The sequence below is a fragment of the Meleagris gallopavo genome, chromosome 9 (genome assembly GCF_905368555.1).
Source record: "Meleagris gallopavo chromosome 9, MGAL_WU_HG_1.1, whole genome shotgun sequence".
In the NCBI taxonomy this organism is placed as follows: Eukaryota; Metazoa; Chordata; class Aves; order Galliformes; family Phasianidae; genus Meleagris; species Meleagris gallopavo.
Window position 1 is genome coordinate 16,603,844 of NC_139412.1, and position 19,317 is coordinate 16,623,160.

At 41.1% G+C, this 19,317-nt stretch overlaps 2 protein-coding genes across 4 annotated transcripts in view; one reads left to right on the top strand and one right to left on the bottom strand.

Annotated features, from left to right (window-relative positions):
- Window positions 1-5,683, bottom strand: part of COMMD5 (COMM domain containing 5) — a 19,040-nt gene extending 13,357 nt beyond the window's left edge. Inside the window, exons 1-3 of one of the 3 annotated variants that reach the window (XM_085230300.1) lie at window positions 5,429-5,680; window positions 2,248-2,408; window positions 1,143-1,171 (exon numbers count right to left, since the gene is read on the bottom strand). In XM_085230300.1, the coding sequence (XP_085086426.1) occupies window positions 1,143-1,171; window positions 2,248-2,408; window positions 5,429-5,603 (365 nt within the window). In that variant the 5' untranslated portion in view covers window positions 5,604-5,680. Of the gene's footprint in view, window positions 1-1,142; window positions 1,172-2,247; window positions 2,409-5,428 lie in introns of all 3 variants that reach the window. The other 2 variants (XM_003208476.5, XM_085230301.1) reach the window with 2 other exon arrangements.
- FAM199X (family with sequence similarity 199, X-linked) lies at window positions 5,673-18,446 on the top strand. Its single transcript, XM_019618055.2, has 6 exons — window positions 5,673-5,960; window positions 8,411-8,630; window positions 10,781-10,930; window positions 11,257-11,418; window positions 12,471-12,731; window positions 13,082-18,446. The coding sequence occupies exons 1-6, from the start codon at window positions 5,779-5,781 to the stop codon at window positions 13,250-13,252; spliced, it is 1,146 nt and encodes a 381-aa protein (XP_019473600.2). The 5' UTR covers window positions 5,673-5,778; the 3' UTR covers window positions 13,253-18,446.
- Window positions 18,447-19,317: the final 871 nt, after the last annotated feature.

Consider the following 19,317-nt stretch of genomic DNA (forward strand, 5'->3'; position numbering starts at 1 on the left):
TTCAAGAGAGGAATATTCACCTACCTCCAGAAAACTGCCACAGAGCTTTTCTTCATTATTCCATAATCACATTGAAGACATTCTGTGTACACCTCAAAAAACACCAACTTCCACTGGGCCAGAAGAATTTCATCAGTTTCTTACTGACTGACTTTAACCTGGGTGTGAACGCTGCAGTGTGCTGGAGGAAGCAGCTTGCCTTTTAGCTCACAAGTCAAAAGGAAAGCCAAACTCCAGCTCTGTGCTTCAGACAGAATCAACAAACAAGACCACCGCTCAACGTGGCCTTGATTCTAACTCACCATCTGCATCCATCTAACTCTGAGCTACCTGAAGTTGCTCACGAAGTAACTTCTGCTTATGACTGATCTGAGAAAGAAGGCAATCTGCAGGTTAACGGATAAATAAGGATGAGAAAAGAAGGAAGCAGAAATCTCGATATCCTAGATAGCAATCAGAATGCAAAGAACTGGAGGAAATTAATACTTTAAAATATTTGAACCTTGGTGCAGAAGTTTCTCTACAGATGAAAGCACCAACTGCTGTTATTCTCTTGTTACAACCAACTATGGAAACGGGAAAAACCTATAAAGATCATTACTATCTGACATCAGGCTTTTAGAATACAAACTCCTATTCACAGGTACTCTGAACAGACCGATGTAACAAATGTTACGTTTTGTTGGGTAACTGGCAGAAGAGATCATAGCTGAACAGGGTGGTAGCATTTCTTGACTGTTATATCATTGGCCTTTCAAAGAAGAAAAAAAGTAGGGCAGTTTCTTAGCTTCTGAAATGTTATCACTGTCTTACCAAACATGTTAAAAAATATTGCAGGGCAAGGTGAGGATGGCAAAGAGAAGGTCACTCACATTTGCATAGCCTACATTACAGACTAAATTAGACCGATCTCCTCAGCATGCAAAATTTACTGCTCATGCTCAGTGCTAAATCAAGTCTTACACAACACCTGTTTTTTTCCTCTGGCTTTCTATGACATTTTGCAACAGATGCATTATGTGTTATTTACAGGTAATTTCAATACCAACTTAGTTGTGTAAAAAAGTTGACTTGGGAAGGCAGTTACATAAAAGTTATGAAAAACAAACAGATGGGAAAAAAACAGGCATTGACAGGCATACCTGAGCTCCTTCAGGTCTTCCTTAAAAACCTAGAAAACAAAGAAGGTGAAATTTTATAGGAGACAGTCATGAAAGACAATTTCTTACCAAGTGAACTAACAATAGCTACTCGCCTTCTATCTCTCACCCAAAAGTTTTAGTGTCAAGTGCCAGTAATTTTGAAATGATTGAAAAGAATTTCCAGAAGCGTTCAATTAATTTGAGAGAAATTAATTTTAAAGGCCTAGATCTCTCAGAAGGCTTGATGTTTTGAAAGCTGCACCCCAGCCATTTCTTTCCTGTAGCTACTCACAACACTATTTGTCTTTAGAGTAATTACACGACCTCATTCTCACATATGCTTTGCAGCAACTTGTTTAAACTACGACAACGTAAAGGCAGTGGCAAAAGATGAGCACTGTCTCACTGTTTCCTGCAGTGTGTGTTTTCCCAATATGCCTGGGTCAATAAGGACACAGTCTGTCTAGATACAGGTGTCAGAAGCTCAGAAGAGGTTTGCTCACATAAAAATAAAATCAGAAAAGTATAAGAGAACATAACATAAAAAAAAAGAAAATAGCCATGAAAAGGGAGTATGAGTCAGGACCACGGCAGGTATATTCACATTCACAGAGAACAGCTATAGCATAAACAGAAATAGCACTTTCTCCCAGTTCCCACTAGATTGTTCTGACCATAACTCCTTCCTTCCCTTACAGTAGAGCTACGAAGAAATAAAATTTCTCGTATTTGTTTATCTGTAAGAGTAAACAAAATGCACAATATACGTGAGCACACAGGGTAGGAAAGAGAATTGATGCTAATGAAATGACACTTGGCAAAGGTTTCTTTAGGAGTTAATAAACGTGCATAGTAAACAAGATGCTGAAGCAGAAAGATACAGTAATCTCTTTCCTATAGATTTAAGAAACACTCTTCTGAAAAGCTCACTGTATATCTACACAAGCAAAAAAATCTCTCTGTTTCTAACAGTTTCTTCTAACTACTCTAACTTGGAGCAACATTTTCACACGGAGCTCCTCACTCTGGCAAACAGCAGCTAGATGGCAACTCACATGTGGCACAACTGTAACTGATTAATGCTCTGGGTCCTCCCACAACTTACTTCTTGTCTGAAAGTCGATAAGGGGAGTCTCAGTGCTTCTCGGAGAAGGGTATACATGCCAGAAATGAGGAAAGCAAGCTGCTCTTCAGAGAGATCGGTGCTTTCTGCAATCAGCTTGACTGATTCTTTGCAGTCTTTTCCTTCCAATGCATTCACAGTGACTGTGAATAAGAAAGCAATGCAAAATCCCTTCAAAAAGTGGAAGACCTGATGATAGTGAACATCTCCTATACCCATGATTTTATCTGTTCAATGTGCTGACATTTTTCCAGACATGAAACTATCACTTCAAATCACTGTAAAGACATCTATCTGATCATCCTCCACCACAGCTCAGTCACTTTATGAAGAGAACTTCAACATATTAAGCTTTTGCATTTTGAAACTGAAGACGCTTTAACTGTGGAATATGTTCCAGTGGGACAATGGAATAAAGACTAATAAAAATTCATTGCTCATGAGTTCAGGTCTGACTTGAGCTTCTATCATTAAAGTTGTTCACATCTGAAGTCTGCTTACAACTTAATAATCTTATTCACAGGTTTGAAAGCGATGAGAGAGTAAACAATTCAATGTTTTCCAGCTTTTCACATAATTTATCTTTCAACAGCAGTAGAGACTAATGATTAACCAGCAAGGAGGCAAAACTAAACCTTCAAGTCTTGTAGTCTGCACAACAATAGTGCTCTGAGGGAAATGACTGTTAGTCTATGCAGCAATATATACTAACTGGTGTGGCATGTCAAATTCAGTGATGAGCCCTGAACCACTCACATGGCTGACTCAGTTTGTCAGCACCATCACAGCGCACATTTTGCACAGATTAGCTAGGATGGGCAAGGAGCTACTAAGATCAAGCTTCCCTCATTGCCTGAAAAAGGCTTTGCTCTAAGACAAAGAAACTTCCTTTCAGAAGAGAAAGAAAATCCAATGTACTGAAAAAGCCAAGTGCATATCAGCACTGAGGCCTCTTTACTGCATCAGCTGCAGAGCAGGACAGGTTGCTGACTACTACTCACCTCTTTAAATATAACTCCAATTTGTCTAGACAGCTTTTATGACAATGTCTTCTTCCTACAGAGCAATCTTAACAACTGGTTAAAATCCACGTCTTCTTTTAAAAACTACTCACTTTGCCCTAGAATACAAGACTTTTTTTCACTCAGAATTGTTCAAGGAACTCAGAAATATCAGCTGGCCCAGCACTTCTAACAGTCAAATGGAGGGAGAACAATCCAAAAAACATCCCAAAGAAGTCTCTCTGCTAAGCCACTTGCTCCCAATAGATGATACACGAGATCACAAACTTCTATTTTAGCAGAGCCTACAATACTGGATAACCCTGAGATAATGGTGTATACAGTTCTTATGTCTTTAACCAAGCAGGCACACGAAGCACCATCTAATTTTTTTATTAATTATTATTTAGCGATAAATTGACAGCATCAGCCTCAAAAGGACAACTTGCTGCAAGCACCGGAGCAATTTCGACACAGTCTGTTGAAATCCAAGACCAGCAGCGTTCTGCGAGCTGCTAATCGCAGACCATCACCAACAGAAGACACACGGATGCCTCTGCCAGCCCTACAGGACCCGGCAAGCCCACCCTCCCTGCGGCGGCGGACACGGGCACTGTAATGACCCAACACGGCATTGTTTACTTGCTCTACCCAGAGATCCGCAGGACTGTTTGCTCCCCCTAGGGTAGCAAGCAGGCATGGCACACCAAAACGTGGCTGCTCATCTCAGCCATCCCGCACGGCGTTCAGGGGACGCTCAGGCTTCCCGGCACTGATAGAAGTTTTTACTCTGCATTGCCCCAGCACTAGGCAGCAAATACAGTTCCACGTCTGCAGAAACTTTTGTCCCCAGTGCCCCTATGTGTAGCTTTATCGCGTTCGGATGCCATAAGGGAATCCTGGCTACACTGCCTCATTACTGACAATACACAGTAATGCTTTTAAAAACTTTAAAAAACAACAACAACAACAACAAAAAAGAACCATGCCAGCTACCAGATACTTTGAGTTCATATTGACTAAAATGAGGAAAAAGCCTGGGAGGCAGTTAGTAGAAAGGATGAGCACAGCAGGGTCACAGCCCTACCAGCATAGGTTAGGGGCTGATGTACTGGAAAGGAGCTCTGAGGACTTTGGGTTTCTGGTGGAAAACAGATTGGTCAGGAGCCAGCAGCGTGCCCTTGTGGCCAAAAGAAGGCCAGTGGGACCCCGGGGTGCATTACAAAATGCATGGCCAGGATGTCAAGGAATGTGATCCCCACCCTCTGCTGTGCCATGATGAGGCCACATCTGGAGCTGTATCACAGAATGGCCCGGGTTGGAAGGGACCTCAAGGATCATGAAGCTCCAACCCCCATGGTGGCCACAGGCAGGGCCACCAACCTCCACATTTAATACCAGCCCAGGCTGCCCAGAGCCCCATCCAACCTGGCCTTGAACACCTCCAGGGACGGACGGGGCATCCACAACCTCTCTGGGCAGCTGTTCCAGCACCTCACCACTCTCTCTGTAAAGAACTTCCCCCTGACATCCAACCTCAATCTTCCCTCCCTCAACTTCAAACCATGACCTGTTCTGGGCTCCTCGGTCCAAAAAGGGAACTTCTAGAGAGTCCAGGGAAGGGCCACAAAGACGATGAGGGGCCTGGACCATCTTCCTTCTGGGGAAAGGCTGAGAGCCTCCAGTTCAGTCTGGAGGAGACTGAGGAGATCCCCTCGCTGTTTATAAACCCCATAAATACATAAAAAATGAAGGAGTCAAGTTGATGGGGAAAGGCTTTTTTCAGTAATGTGAAGCAATAGAACAAGGGGTAACAAGCAGAGACTGGAACACATGAAGTTCCATACAAACATGAGGAAAACCCTTTTTTACTTTGAGTGTGGCACAGCTGCTCACAGAGGCGTTGGGTTCACCTTCTCTGGAGATACTCAAACCCACCTGGGTGGGTTGCTGTGCCACTGCTGTAGGGAACCGCATCGGGGGGTTGGAGTGGGGGAGGTCCTGAGGCCCCTACTATCCCCTGTGGCTCTGTGATTCTGTGGGCGAACCTCGTGGAATATAGGGAACTGCGGAATACGTGGCACCGAAACGCAGGAAAGGAATCGGGGAACGGCTGCAAGGAACCCCCTCCCTGCGTGAGAAGGCCCAGGGCCGGGCCGTACCTTTCAGCAGGCGGCGGAAGGTCTCCTTGCCTACTTCCTGCAGGCCGCGGGCCATCGCCTCCACCTCTGCCGGCAACCGCGGCCCCAGGAAGCCTCCGCTGCCGCCGCCACCACCACCGCCGCCGCTCTCGCTGTGCCCGTAGGCCGCTCCCGCCACCTTGCCCACCGCCGCCATGGCAGCGCGGCCCCACGCGTGGGCTGCCGCTCAGCCGCCGGCGCGGCAGGGGGCGCTGCGCTGTGGTGGCGCGGCGGAAGTAGGCCGGCCGGCGCCCCGTCACTTCCGGCCGGCGGCCGCTCATGGCGGCGCCTGCGGTGCGGCCTCTGCGTGCGTGAGGCGCCCGCCTGCCGCCATGACCGAAGAGCTGTACGAGAAGTTCCTGGCCCCCGACGAGCCGTGCCCGCTCCTTTCGCACCAGCACCCTCCGCGGGGCGGGAGCCTGAGCGAGGAGGGGTGCCTGGACGTCAGCGACTTCGGTTGCCAGCTCTCGTCCTGCCACCGCACCGACCCGCTGCACCGCTTCCACTCCAACAGGTCGGTGGGGCGAGAGGCGCTGCCCGGACTCTGCGGCCGTGCCCCGTTCTGTGCGGGCCGGGGGGGCCGCGTAGCTCTGGTCTTTGTGGGCGGTAACCGGTGTGGGCTGTGGGCTCTGCTGGGCTTTGAGGAGCGCGGGTTCTTTCCGATTTGTTTTTTAAAGCGCTGTGAACGGGCACCTGGGGTAAGCTGTAGCTGTTGTAATTCAAATCAGCAGAGGTGTGGACACCAGCAAGCCTGCGGAGGTTGCGAGTGAGTCAGGAGCTCGGTGACTGCAGCGTTCCCATCCTGTGCTGCTAATTAAAGGCAAATCCTTTGGTTTGTAGTTTGTAAAGATGACCTGTTTTAAAGAAATGCCAGTTGTACTTGAAAAATAAAAGCCGAACAGCCCTGCTTGCCTAATTTCACATCTGAGTATGTGTGGAACTAAATTTGAGTACAGCTGTAGCTTTTATGAGAATTGTTTGTGAGGTTTCAGTCTTTGGCAGGTGCGAGGTAGTTTTAGTTCCCACTCCAGTGTTACAAAATGCTTGCACTGGTTGTTAGTGTTTCTACTACGGCATAATGAATGGACAGTCTCTTGAGTGAATTTGTGTGAAGTGTGAAATAATACTTTAACAGTGTTTTTCAAAGGGGCAGTTTCTTAATTATAGGTTCTTAAATGATTCAGTGTGAGAAACATTGATCAAACAGTTGTTGTGATACAGTGATTTTATTCTAAGGCCTAACAGTGACAGGAATGATAAGATGCTTGGTATTTGTGGATTAAATGCAAGCTTAGGGAATACCAGGCATTTGTTTTGCGTTTCTCTTTTTGTGGACCTCTGCTTCTTGAGTGTTGTCTTCAGCCTTACTCATTTTATAAAGTCAGGTACAGAAGACATTTTGAGTCAGTACTGTGTTGCGTTGGGTTTAACTGTTGCTCCCAAGAGCTTTCCATGTTTTAAAGCCACAAGTAACTGTAAAGTGGTAGCCCCTTCTTTCTCACCTACTTTATCCCAGCAAGCTGAGCAGGCTCCCTGTGTGTGAGGTGACTGCCTGCCCCTGCAGAGGTGCTACTGCATACCTGGGGTGCCTGCGTGGTTGGTTAGTGTTAGAGTCCCTGTACCTTACCCTGTGCTTTGATAGGTCTAGAAACTGTCTGTTCTCCCTCCTTTCCTCAGTGTTTAATGAATATTGAAATTGTGATGTTCAGAATTATGTTGTTATCACCTTTCTTCTATTCTATTACACACGGATTGATTACCCTGCCTGCAAAGGTCTGTACCAGTGTGACATAGCACATGGGTAAGGGTTGCAGAAAGGGAGAGTTGGATCTCATGAATCCTCTGAAAGGGAAGTTTGTGGAATGCCTTCAATGTCGGATGAATTCATACTGACCAAATAAATGTGAAGTGAGTCCAGTGCAAACAGCCAGCCAGGTATGCAGCCTAAATAATGATGGTGGGGAGCAGCCTGTCTGCATTATGGCACTGCTCAGCTCTTGCAGTTGGATAAGAAAGTGTTTCTCTGGTTAGCCAGACTGAAGTGCGTATACTGACAGAATGAGAATTTATTGTGTGCATTTGTATGGTGAATTTTAAAAGCTTTTCAGATAGTTTTGGCTGTATTGCAGAGCCGTGCTGACTCATAGTTGTCTCAACCTAGTTTTTACCAATGTGTAATAGAAATCCAGATATGGAGGCTAGTTTTGTGAGCTTGTTGAATTCTGGCTTGCTCCCAGGAAATACATTCTGTGAAATCTGAGTCTTCAGTCATTTTACTTCAGCAGCAACGTTAACTCTCTTTTTAGAGAAATTATGAGGAAAAAGGTGTTTTGATTTGGCACAGCAGCATTTTTATACATCAGGTTTCCATCTTGTACTTAATTGTAACAACATGTTCATTGGACGTGTCTGTTTTTGCCATTCAGAGTTGAAAACAGTGAATAATGAAATCTCGAATCTCTGTGTTACATTTCCCAGTTAAATATTAGTTTTGTATGGATTTGTCATCCTAGAATTACTTGATTCTAATTTGGAATGTAGATTAGTGAGTATTGTACTTTCCAAAAGGTTAATTGATTTCCTCCTTAGTTTTTCTTATTTCAATTTTTGTGATAGCTATAGGAAACTTCAGTATATTAAAAATTAAAACAAAAAAAGCAAAAAATGTACATGCTGTGGAATTTGTCATTCTGAGATGGAAAGTGTTAACACTTTACAATGAAAATATAAATAGCTTTGTTTGAATTTTTACCTTGCTGTTTTCTGTGTTGTTTATGGACCTTTTAAAATACTGAAAAAATAGATTACTTCCATTTAAATAATTAAAATGCATTTCAATGTGAATGTAGTCATGTTGCTGACAATCAAAGCGGAGATAATATTTTGAGCCCTAGGAGGTCTAAATGCAGGACACGGGATGCCAATACAGTTGCTACTTTCTGATTGTTTTGTCCTGCTTTACAGATGGAACTTGACTTCTTGTGGAACGAGCGTGGCCAGCTCAGAGTGCAGTGAGGAGCTGTTCTCCTCGGTTTCAGTTGGTGACCAAGATGACTGCTATTCTCTGCTGGATGACCAGGAGTTCACCTCTTTTGATTTGTTCCCTGAAGGCAGTGTCTGCAGTGATGTCTCTTCCTCTATCAGCACATACTGGGATTGGTCAGACAGCGAGTTTGAATGGCAGGTAAACTGTAAATGTTCCTCTGTAAATGTAAAATTCTGTATAGGTTATGAAGTGCTGGATTTAGCTTTCAGTGAAAAATCCTCCGTGTTTTTCTTTCCTTGATAACTGCTGAAACTTAGGAGCAGATATCTGAATCTTCAGTGATAAGGAGAACATTTTGTTCTATTTCATCCCAGAGTACTTAGTCTGGAGGAGAGTCTGAAAGTTGGTTCCTCAGAGATGAGTGGTTACATATTATGGCTTCTTTGTGACCAACATACAGGACATAACCTCACAGCTACAAGTTATGTCTTGAGGGTCTGCCCTGCAGGTGTTGTATGACCAGGTCTATATGTCTGTTTTCACTGATCTGTCCATCTTGAGTCTTCTGTGGAAATTGAGCTGGCAGTTTGATAAAGTGTAAAGGTCTTGCTGTAGCCTATTTCCATTTTTTTGGTGCCTGTTAAATTTAGGAGCTCTCTTTGTCTCCCCTGGATGTGAAAAACTGTAAACTGCTTTTTTTTTCCTAGTCTGTATATAATGTGATCTAGTTCAGGTATCTTTGGTCTTACTATTTTATCAATCTTTTAATGGTATCATATAATCACAGTGTGGCTTGGGTAGGAAGGGACCTTAAAACCCACACAGTTCCAACTTCTTTCTGTCTGCAGGTTGCCCCCTCTCCCCACCAGCTCAAACTGCCCAGGGCCCCATGCAGCCCAGCCTTGAGCACCTACAGGGACGGGGCATCCACAGCTTCTCTGGGCAGCTGTACTAGTGCCTCACCAACCTCTGAGTAAAAAATTTCCTCCTAATATCTAACCTAAATCTCCCCCTCTTTTGATTTAAAGCCATTTTCCCTTGTCCTATCACTATCGCAGTCTCCTTCCTGTTTATAAGCTCTTCTCAAGCACTGGAAGGCTGCAGTGAGGTCTCCCCAGAGTCTTTTCCAAGCTAAATGAGCCCAACTCCCTCAGCTTGCTTTCATATGAGAGGTGCTCTCTGAGCATCATTCTGACCCTTTTGTGGTTGTGTTCCAGGTGCTTCTTGTGTTGGGGGCCTTAGGCCTGGGTGCAGTACTCCAGCACTTAAATCTTTTTGTTTTGTAGACTTAAATCAACTTTTAATGTGCACATAACTTTGAAATAGGAAATATTGGGCATCAGGATATACTGAAGGATGTGTTTATATTTTGTCATAAAACTTAGATAAAGCATCTTGTAAATGCAGCACAGGGACTGAGAATACAGGTTTCAAGAAAGTACAAATTCTGTTCTGAAAGATTCAAATAAGCATAAGGTAACATGGATTGAGATTTGCTCTGAATTTCTTACTATTTTTGTCTGTTAGTCTCTGTAGGTTTTGAAGTTACAAGTGTGTAGTGCAGCCTGTAGGAGCAATTTTGGTTGGATACCAATGATTCAGTGTTTTGCTGGGTTGTGAAATTGTAGTTGCCTGATGAACTGGGGGATTGTTTTGGAAAGAAGGAATTTCTCACATTTTAGTTAGCTGACAACGTTTGATTAGTAACTAGCTTTTTTTTAAACAAGCATTTTTTTTCAGAGACATGATTGATTCAACTTGTACCATTTTTTGAAAGACTCTTGTAGCTTTGTACAGTGTTATCTGGCACAATCTGAGTATGAGTAATCCAGCTGTCACACTTTTAACTGGAAATGCATTCAGAAATTATATGTCAGTTGTATGTATGAAGTTAGCTAAAGTTTTGCAGTTGCTTCCAGGAAAATGACAATTTTAATTCAATTGTATCATGTAATTATGGGATGTGGTATAAATTACAGACCTGCTCTGAAATGATCTTTCCTGAAGTAAGTATTTGAGGTTTGGCTTTAGAATGTAGTGGGCAATTTAGAGTGAGAGAAGAGAAATACTGAAATGCCACATCATTCTGTTCTTTATTTAAATGTAATTTAAAAAAAAGGAGGTCTATGTTGAGAGTAGTGTGATTTGAGTTTGCTGTGCTTGCAGACTGTTGAAAAGCTAAAGCAAATACTGTAGGTTTTTCAGTAATTATTAGGTAGTTGTTAGAGCGTACAGATAAATGATGGTTTGCCAATTTGACTCTATTTTGAATTGTTAATTGTGTTGGAATGACTTTAAATGTGTCTACTGTATTCTAAGGTTTGGTTCTTTCTCTTGCATATTACAAGCTGCCTGGCAGTGACATTACAAGTGGGAGTGATGTACTTTCTGACGTTATACCTAGTATTCCAAGCTCTCCATGTCTGCTTCCAAGAAAGAAAAACAAGCACAGGAATCTTGATGAACTTCCATGGAGTGCAATGACAAACGATGAACAGGTGAAATTAACTTTTTACCTACGTGAGAACTGCAAGATAGAGAAGAACTTCTAATCAGTGCAATGTCTTAAAAGACATAGTGTCTGCTGTAGGTGTAAACACAACTATTTTCAGTATTATTTGATTCTTGGCATTAAATCTTGTCTTTTGCAACCATAATGGGTAGTTTTATGTGTTCTCAAGCTTTCACCCTGAGTTTTTGCAGATTCTCAGTGAGCCAAGATCATAGGAAGCAATATTTGAGAAGGTTTTATTCTGATGGTCTTTTTTTCTTTTCTGTTAGAATTAGCACACTTCAAAATTACTTGCTTTTCTTTGGGTTGTAGGTTGAATATATTGAATATTTAAGTCGCAAAGTCAGTACGGAGATGGGCCTTCGAGAGCAACTTGACATTATCAAAATTATTGATCCTACTGCTCAGATATCACCTACAGACAGTGAATTCATTATTGAGCTAAACTGTCTCACAGATGAAAAATTGAAACAGGTGAGTTAAGGTTTGTATGTATGCCTTTTTGTTTTTTCAATTCCTCTAGCATCTGTTTTGCAGAATCTTAGAGTCATCAATTCTTCTATATCATTGTAATGTACAAGGAAATAGACTAGTGCACAGCACTGTCAAGAAGGAAACCAATTCAAAAATGTATTAACTTACATAAAAGACTGATCGTGTGTTTGTTAAAGTCTAGCAGTCAGTTCTGAAATGCTGGCATGTGTGTAACGAGTTAAACAGTACTGCTTATGACAAAGCTTATTCCATATCATGGCTACTGACTGGTTGAGGAGATGAATTTACTAACAGAACATGAATTAGTGTTTCAGATTCAAGGGAGGGAGAAGTAATCCTCTCCTTAAGGAGGAGACTGTAAACTTAATGTAAAAAGATATAAACCAATATATATTAAAGGTGTTACAAAATACAGATTCTAAGAATGGCAACTGGTTGGTATGGTATGTACGTGCTACTGCCTTCTTAGTGTATGTTGTAAGGCATTGTTGCGAAGAGGTGCAGAATCCTGGCAGGATGAACTCCTATGCGTTGCTCTATATTTGTGATTGTGATGAATGTAAAGATTGGAAAGGGTAAACAGTCACCGCTCTGGTGGATTTGGACTACTTTATGCTTCGAGATGAGTATCATCTTAAAGTACTACTTCTCCTTTTTTTGATTGTATGTAGCAAAATAAATGGTTTTAATACCTTGGGTAAGCATTTTAGTTCAGTTGAACTTTACTGGTATTTCTGTTTTGTGTTATTACTGTAACTTGAAAAGTGAGGGGAATGAGCAGAAGAGAAGGTAAACAGAACCTTGTTACTTATTTTTCTTCTTTCTGCAGTGAAGTTAATATGTAGTTAAGTTAGTGCTCTTGGAGATTGTAAGGTGACTTGAGATTCAAGCAGCCACAGCAAAATGTTCTAAGAGATTAGCTGAACTTGTTCATCATTATTGATAGGCAGTTTGGTTTCTTTTACATGCAAAGGAGTGTCTCAGTGCAGTATTTATCAAGCTTTAGTAATTCTACTGCATCTTTTCCAAAGGTGAGAAACTATATCAAAGAACATGGACCTCGTCAGCGATCTGCAAGGGAAAACTGGAAGAGGAGTAACTACAGTTGTGCCAGTACCAGTGGTGTGAGTGGTGCCAGCGTCAGCAGCAGCAGTGCCAGCATGGTCAGCTCGGCGAGCAGCAGTGGTTCCAGTGTTGCTAACTCTGCTTCAAATTCAAGTGCCAACATGAGTCGAGCGCACAGCGATAGTAATTTGTCTGCAAGCGCTGCAGAAAGAATCCGGGATTCAAAAGTAAAAGTTTCTAATTACATACATATGTTTTAAGCTTTGTATCGTACTGCTGTTGTTTAATTGATCCTAACTGGGACATCTGTATTGAAAGGATGTGTTTAGTAACTGTGGATCTGCTGAAGTTATTTAGCCAAGTCAGTACTGGCCATTTCTTCCGGCATGACATCTGTAGAGTAAGTCTTCTGATTACTTTTGGGTAAGGTGAGTGAGAGTTCAATGATCTATCTAGTTTCATTAAGTTTTTTCAGACCAGAGCTTAATATAATGTTTAACATAGAACCCACCTTTAAAGTTGCTAAATAATATACTGAACATCATCTCCTTTTTGTCTGTTTTCTATATTTTGACAGAAACGTTCCAAGCAACGGAAACTACAGCAAAAAGCCTTACGCAAGAGACAGCTGAAAGAGCAAAGACAAGCTCGTAAGGAAAGACTGAGTGGATTATTTCTTAATGAAGAAGTGCTCTCCTTAAAAGTGACTGAAGAGGACCATGAAGGAGATGTGGATGTTTTAATGTGACAGGGGTGAATTTCTCAGTGTTCTTTCTAAGCCTTAAATGTATTATTGTTTACATGTATTTCTTGACCAAATTTTGATTAACGTTAGCAGTATAAACCAGGTCTTTCCTCAAGTATAATTTTTGTAAGATGTTCTAAGAGTTGAGTAACTTCAGCTTTTTGAGATTTAATTTTGCAAGTAAGACTTCAGAAACTTAATTGACTTCTGAAAAGCTGCTGAATAGATAGTTGTTATGGAAAACTGAACTTGGCTAACATGCTACTTTCTTGCAAGGCATATACCTAGGGATGCTTTTGGATGACACTAAGTATGCAGTTCTATATTCCAGCATTTTTTGTTTTCACTTAGTTTGTGTTATTAAACTTGGCTGGTTTTGTCTCTTTCTTTCCTGTTAGGAAAGTTGTTTAGCTTGGGGGGGGGTGGTACCAAACAGACTTCAATTCTGTAAGGCTTTCTTTAGTCTTTCTGTTGGATCATACAAAATCAAAATACTGTGATAAATCCCATTGATAGTAGTTGCTGATTACCTCAAACTACATAGAAAGTAAGAAGCAGGACTTCTAAAGCAGAAAATCTGTATACATAAATAATGCCTAATTGTATAGTTGTTTAGGAAGCAGGTGGATTTAAGAAAAAGAAAAAAGACAAAAAATTACAATTTGCAAACTTAGTCTTTAAAAAATTATTTTGCTGCTCAATGTCCAAGTCTGATCAATAGTAGAGGTTGACCAGTACATCCCAAAGGTTGCTGTAAAGAGATTCAAATGGAATACTTTTATGCATTAAAAGTGCATTAATCTTTATTAAAGTTGTCTAGGACCCTTTTTAGAATAGTTAAAAATGCTGCTGGAATCAGATTTGCAAAAGAGACGCACAGCTTTGGTGTCTTTTTTCCTTTATTTCTAAATTTATATCTAAATTCATCTTGTAGTCAGGAAAGCTTAGGCGCAGACACAGCTCTGACTCTTCTAATTAAATACTTACTTCCTTTGCCCCCTAGCTGAGGTGTGAGTCTTCCGTGTGAGTTGTTGCACTGCTCCAAATGTGCTTCAGAATCCTGCTTTTGAAGTATCTCTTAAAATTCACTTTACTGGGGGGGAGGTAAAAGTAGTAGATCTAACCTGTTTCCTCATCATGACTATTTGTAAAGCGACTTCTGTCCTTGCCTTGGAACTACTGGTTACAATATTCTTTCCACCAGCACCTGAGATAAAATTGGTACTTCTAAATTTCAGTGTGAAATGTAAGGGGCTATAAAAGCATTTTCTAGTTCTGAGTTCAGGAAGGTGATTTTTTTTTTTACTTTTTTTTTGTTTTAGTACTGATGCTTTACTGCTTTCGTTTTGCTCTCATTAATTAATGAGTTCAGTGTGGTCACAGGTGCCTGTAAATGCAGCATACAGCCCAGTCCTGCAGAATCACACAATCCACTTCATATGGGTTTGGAGCAACTTGCTCACTCATTTTGCATGTCTTACACATACTTGTTTGCTGTGACAGCTCAAGTATCTTAATTTTAGAGGTGGCATTCCCTGTGGCTCTGAAATATACAGACCAGTAAAATATCTGAACAATGGCTTCTGAAAGGGCTTCAGGGAGATATAAGTGAGGTCCATTCTCTAACTAGTACGTGTGGACTTTGTCACTCTCATTGCTGCCAGACTTAGCCATTGATTAAAAAAAGGTATGTAATGTCATTTGAAACTTGGATGTTAGTTTCTCTGTATTGCCCATCATTTGGCTGCTAACCAGAAGTGACTATTTCCTGTCAGTATTCATTTGCACTGCTCTATAACTGGCTGATACCTCTCTTCCTTCTGTAGAAACAATACTAAAGAGTTTTTAGTGGCGTACAAAGATGCAATGCCTCAGGATGGTGGAGTTTGAGGGTGTGTCATTTTAGTCTGTTTCAGTAGCCTTTCAGAGTTTAAATTCCTCAGGCTGTGTTGAGAGCTGGACCCCCTTGTTTTGATGAGATACCTGTCTGCTAGCTTCCCGTGCTTATTAAATGAGAGAGGATAGTATTTCCAGCCTGATCCTAAGTGAGTATAAATTAATCCAAGTGATTAAATTGTTCTAATTACTCACCTGCTGCATTGGAGAAAAGTTCCTGGGTGCCACGGTAGCTGGTTGGGGTGGGTCATCTCCAGCTGGGTACTTCCATTGTTTCAGTTCAGACAAATGGACAGAAAACTGTGGGTTTACAGGGGTGCCATGTAACTTACAGCTCTGTAATCTTGTGGTTCCAGAGCGATTTTAACCTAAGAATACAAAACTAGGAATGCTCTGATCAGATCATTCATGACTGCTTGCTTACCTGTGTGCTGAGTACTTGGCATCTCTGAGAATTGCACTAGGAATAGCTGTGGGATTGGGACTGTATCACATACTTCTATGTGCACTTTTTTCTTTTGTATCCTCCTTAGTTTCTGATGACACCCTAATTTTGAGCAGAGGTGAGAGGAGAGGTGTTTTTCTCAGATTCTGCAAAATACTGTATGCTTAAAATTAGTATTGGATTCCTGATGCGTTAGTCATTGAAATTTTGTTAAACCTCATCTTGCTGATTCAAGTGTTAAGCATTACAGCTGCTGCTTTGTTTTACAGGAGGCTATCTACAGCTTGCTGGGTTCAGATAGGTGCAGAACAACAATAGACTGTTCAAATTCAGACTTATTTTGTAGTGAGTTTAAAGAAAAAAACCAACAGCAAAACTCTGTTTCCTTCATTGAAGAAAAATGTCATCTTTAAAAGCAGAATAGAGACACATAAGGAAAAAAATTAATAGATGTATTGCTCCATGGTACTGAAGCTGTGTAACTATGTGCTTTGTACCCTCTGTAATACAAATGTAATTATTTAAGCTGTGTAACATTAATGGTTTGCTTCCATGGTAACTTTTTCTCTGAAAAGGCTTAGAAGGAGCACTGAAAGTCTGATTGCAATAAGACTGTAAACAATAGAGAACATTCTTTTCTATATAATTTTAACTATAAGGAAGAAAGCTAGCTGCCTGACAAACCTGTCTAATCTGTGTGTGTATCTGATGTCGCCCTTTGTTAAGACATGAACTATTTTTCTTTATGTGGGAAGCTGATTAAAAGATCTTATGCTGAGTATGGGGTGCTTACTAAGAAGAGCAATCAAGGTGTTTGCAAGGTTTTCCTAGGTTTAACTTTTAGTTCTCATACTGTGGTTTGAAACCTGTGAAGATCATGGTCATTCTTTGGGGGAAAAATGAAAAAACCCACAACTATTTGGGTTTATTCATATGCATTTACAACAGAGCACATATATGGTATAGAAGCATATAAAATGGCAATATTTACTATTCATCTATGCTAATGGCCTGAAGCCATTCCTTTTTTCTTAACACTCCTTGAGCTTTGAATTCAGTTGCTGCATTGGTCTACAAATACTAATAAACCTGACTGTTCTGAGGTCTTGAGGTTCATTGTCATAAGCCAGTTTTTCATGGCTGATGTTAGATTTATTGGTTTAAGATTCTTGAGCTTATGATTCTTGCGGTTTTTGGGTGCAGAAAGGACCTAATTAACACACTGTTTTCCATTTAGGGATTGCAAAGTTCAATTATTAATCTACCAAGTGCAAATGTTAATAATATTCAACGCTTGACTGTTTTGACTTTTAGCTCTGATTAAGTATACTTGCATTCTCTCTCATCTGGCTAACTTTAAGGTATTTCCAAATTATAAATAAATTCTTCAGTTAAAAAAAGTGATGTTGAAGCCTTGAATACAGTTAATAACCAAAGCAAGGAGAAAGTGAGTTTTTTCTTGTTTTTTTTTTTTTTTTTGGAGTTGGGGGTGAGATGGATGGTATAGTTTAAGTGGTACTGCTTACACTGAGGCTTTTTTCAGGTTTTTTGCTAATTTTATTTCTGAAATGCACTTTTGTATAGAGAACTGTTTTATGTACGTTCTGTATCTACTTTCCACAATGTTTATAGAAATTTTTCTGAAGTTGTGAAGGATTTACCAATTGCCATGCTGATGACTGCTATTTACTTCAAATTTTTGTTGTATTTGAAAATAGTCATGTGCATATTGGAATACAGGTTGGAATTAAAACTGACGACGTAGCAAAGTTATTAAACTGTGATATCGTGTTCAGAACAGGGTTATCCATACATTGGGTTTATATATTCACTGTTCATGGAGAAAGAAGTAAAATGAAACATGCGAACTCCTTTGACCAAAGGCCAAGCAGTCCCTCCCTCACTAATGTAGTTTGACCATAAAACCTGATCAGAATCCTTTCTTAGGGGAAAAAATTACAAATCATATAACCCAAGATTTTGTATTGAAAGCTGTTCTTTTGTTACTGATTTCTGTGCCAGAGGATTTTTGAGATATATACTGCATGCTATGTAGCTGTGGGCCTGGATGTAGGAAACCTGATCACTTCTGTTGCTAGCAATAACTGGATTTTCTTCTGCTGTCATCCTCAGTACCTGTAGTCATCAAGCTATCACTTATCCTGTAATATTTAAAATCCCTAATGAGACTTTCTTATAAACTCCTAGCCTTGTGCTCTTAAAGGCATGTGTATGGTGAATACATGTCTGCATTGTAAATCAGTTCTCATCTGCTGCAGTGAAGCAGGTATGGTAGAGATTCCAGAAACTGGAGATGCACGTCAGGCTGTGCAGCAGCAGGCAGGACGTGGCGGCGGCTTTGCAGTAAGCAGTGTTTGAGTAGGTTACAGTGAGGATGCTCTTGCCAAGAGTGTGTTCTGTCTTGTCTTTGAACTTCCTTTCATGTTCTCTGCCTCTGCAACCTTGGAGTTCTGTGTGTTGCGTTATGAAAATTCTTTTCCCCCCCACCCTGGAAACAAGCACTTCCTGAAAAGGTGAGAGTAGCTGATTCACTGATGTTCCTCAGTGTTCAGAAAGCTAAAATTCACCATTACTTTGTAAGCCTAATTCTGTATTGTGGGATGGTAGAGGGTGGGTGGGGATGGAAATACCACATCACAGCAAATCTTGTCAAAATGTCAGAAACCTATAATTGTGGAGCGTGTGACTGAGAGAATGCAGAATACAACTGTGGTAGGTACTGCTGTTGTGATGCTTTGCCTATACTTAGCAGCTGTGCTTATAGGATGCTTTTACCCAAAGGTGAGTGAGCGTGCAAAGTATTTTGCAGCAAAATAAATGGAAATGCTTTCAAGGTCCTTGGCTCTTTGTGGTGCTCACTAGCACTAAGGATTTGTTGCTGTGTGGATGGTACCCAGAAGCTGCACAGAAGCTGTTGCTTGTGTTTTCTGAACCAGGTGAGCTCACTGAGCTGCTGTGGACTCCTGAACCTCCCCAGGAAATCCCATTGCAGCAGGTCATTGCTCAGCCACACAGCTGTTACCTCAGTAATGGATTTTCTGGTTTGACTGTGAAGTGAGTGTGTTATACTGTGTGTTGTGGAACTCATTATCACTACTTAAACGTTTCTTCATTTATCCTTCTCTCAAGTGTAACGAGTTTCACTTGTCTTGCTTGATGGCCAGACACTACCTGGGCATAAGTTGAACCACAATTTCCACACTGGCAAAATAAACCAATTGATACATTTCCTTTATTAAATTGTTAGGAAAAGATAGCACTGGATATGATCTTGTTGTCTTCAGCTTTCTCTAGCTACTGGCCTGAACTATACGCTTTGTCCAAACATTTACTAGTACAGAAGAAGCTATAATTTGGTTCCCTGAGATCCTTTGTGTGTGAGCTTCAGTATCTCGTGTCCTATTAGATAGAAGACTTTTTTCACCCCCTTCCAGAACACCCATCTCTTCTAAATAGCTTTGTTGGTGCTGAGTTGGGATTTAAATTCAAATCCACATTTCTGATCTGCGATCTCATTTTATGCTCCTTTGCACAGGCTTCCATCAGCAGCATCACTTGTGTGACAGCTTGTCTCTTATAATGCAGACTGCTTTCCTGAAGCTAAAATGTGGTAGATTAGCTGTGCCGTGGAGTCTCTCCTGTGCTACTTGGGTGTAAGTACCTGCTGCATTTCTGGGTAGTTTATCTGGGAGGAAGATTGGTGCAG

Coding starts and splice junctions, on each gene's coding strand:
- FAM199X (XM_019618055.2), top strand. CDS start 5,779: ATGACCGAAGAGCTGTACGAGAAGTTCCTGGCCCCCGACGAGCCGTGC. Junction 8,631..10,780: donor ACAGCGAGTTTGAATGGCAG/GTAAACTGTAAA, acceptor GCATATTACAAG/CTGCCTGGCAGTGACATTAC. Junction 12,732..13,081: donor AAAGAATCCGGGATTCAAAA/GTAAAAGTTTCT, acceptor ATATTTTGACAG/AAACGTTCCAAGCAACGGAA.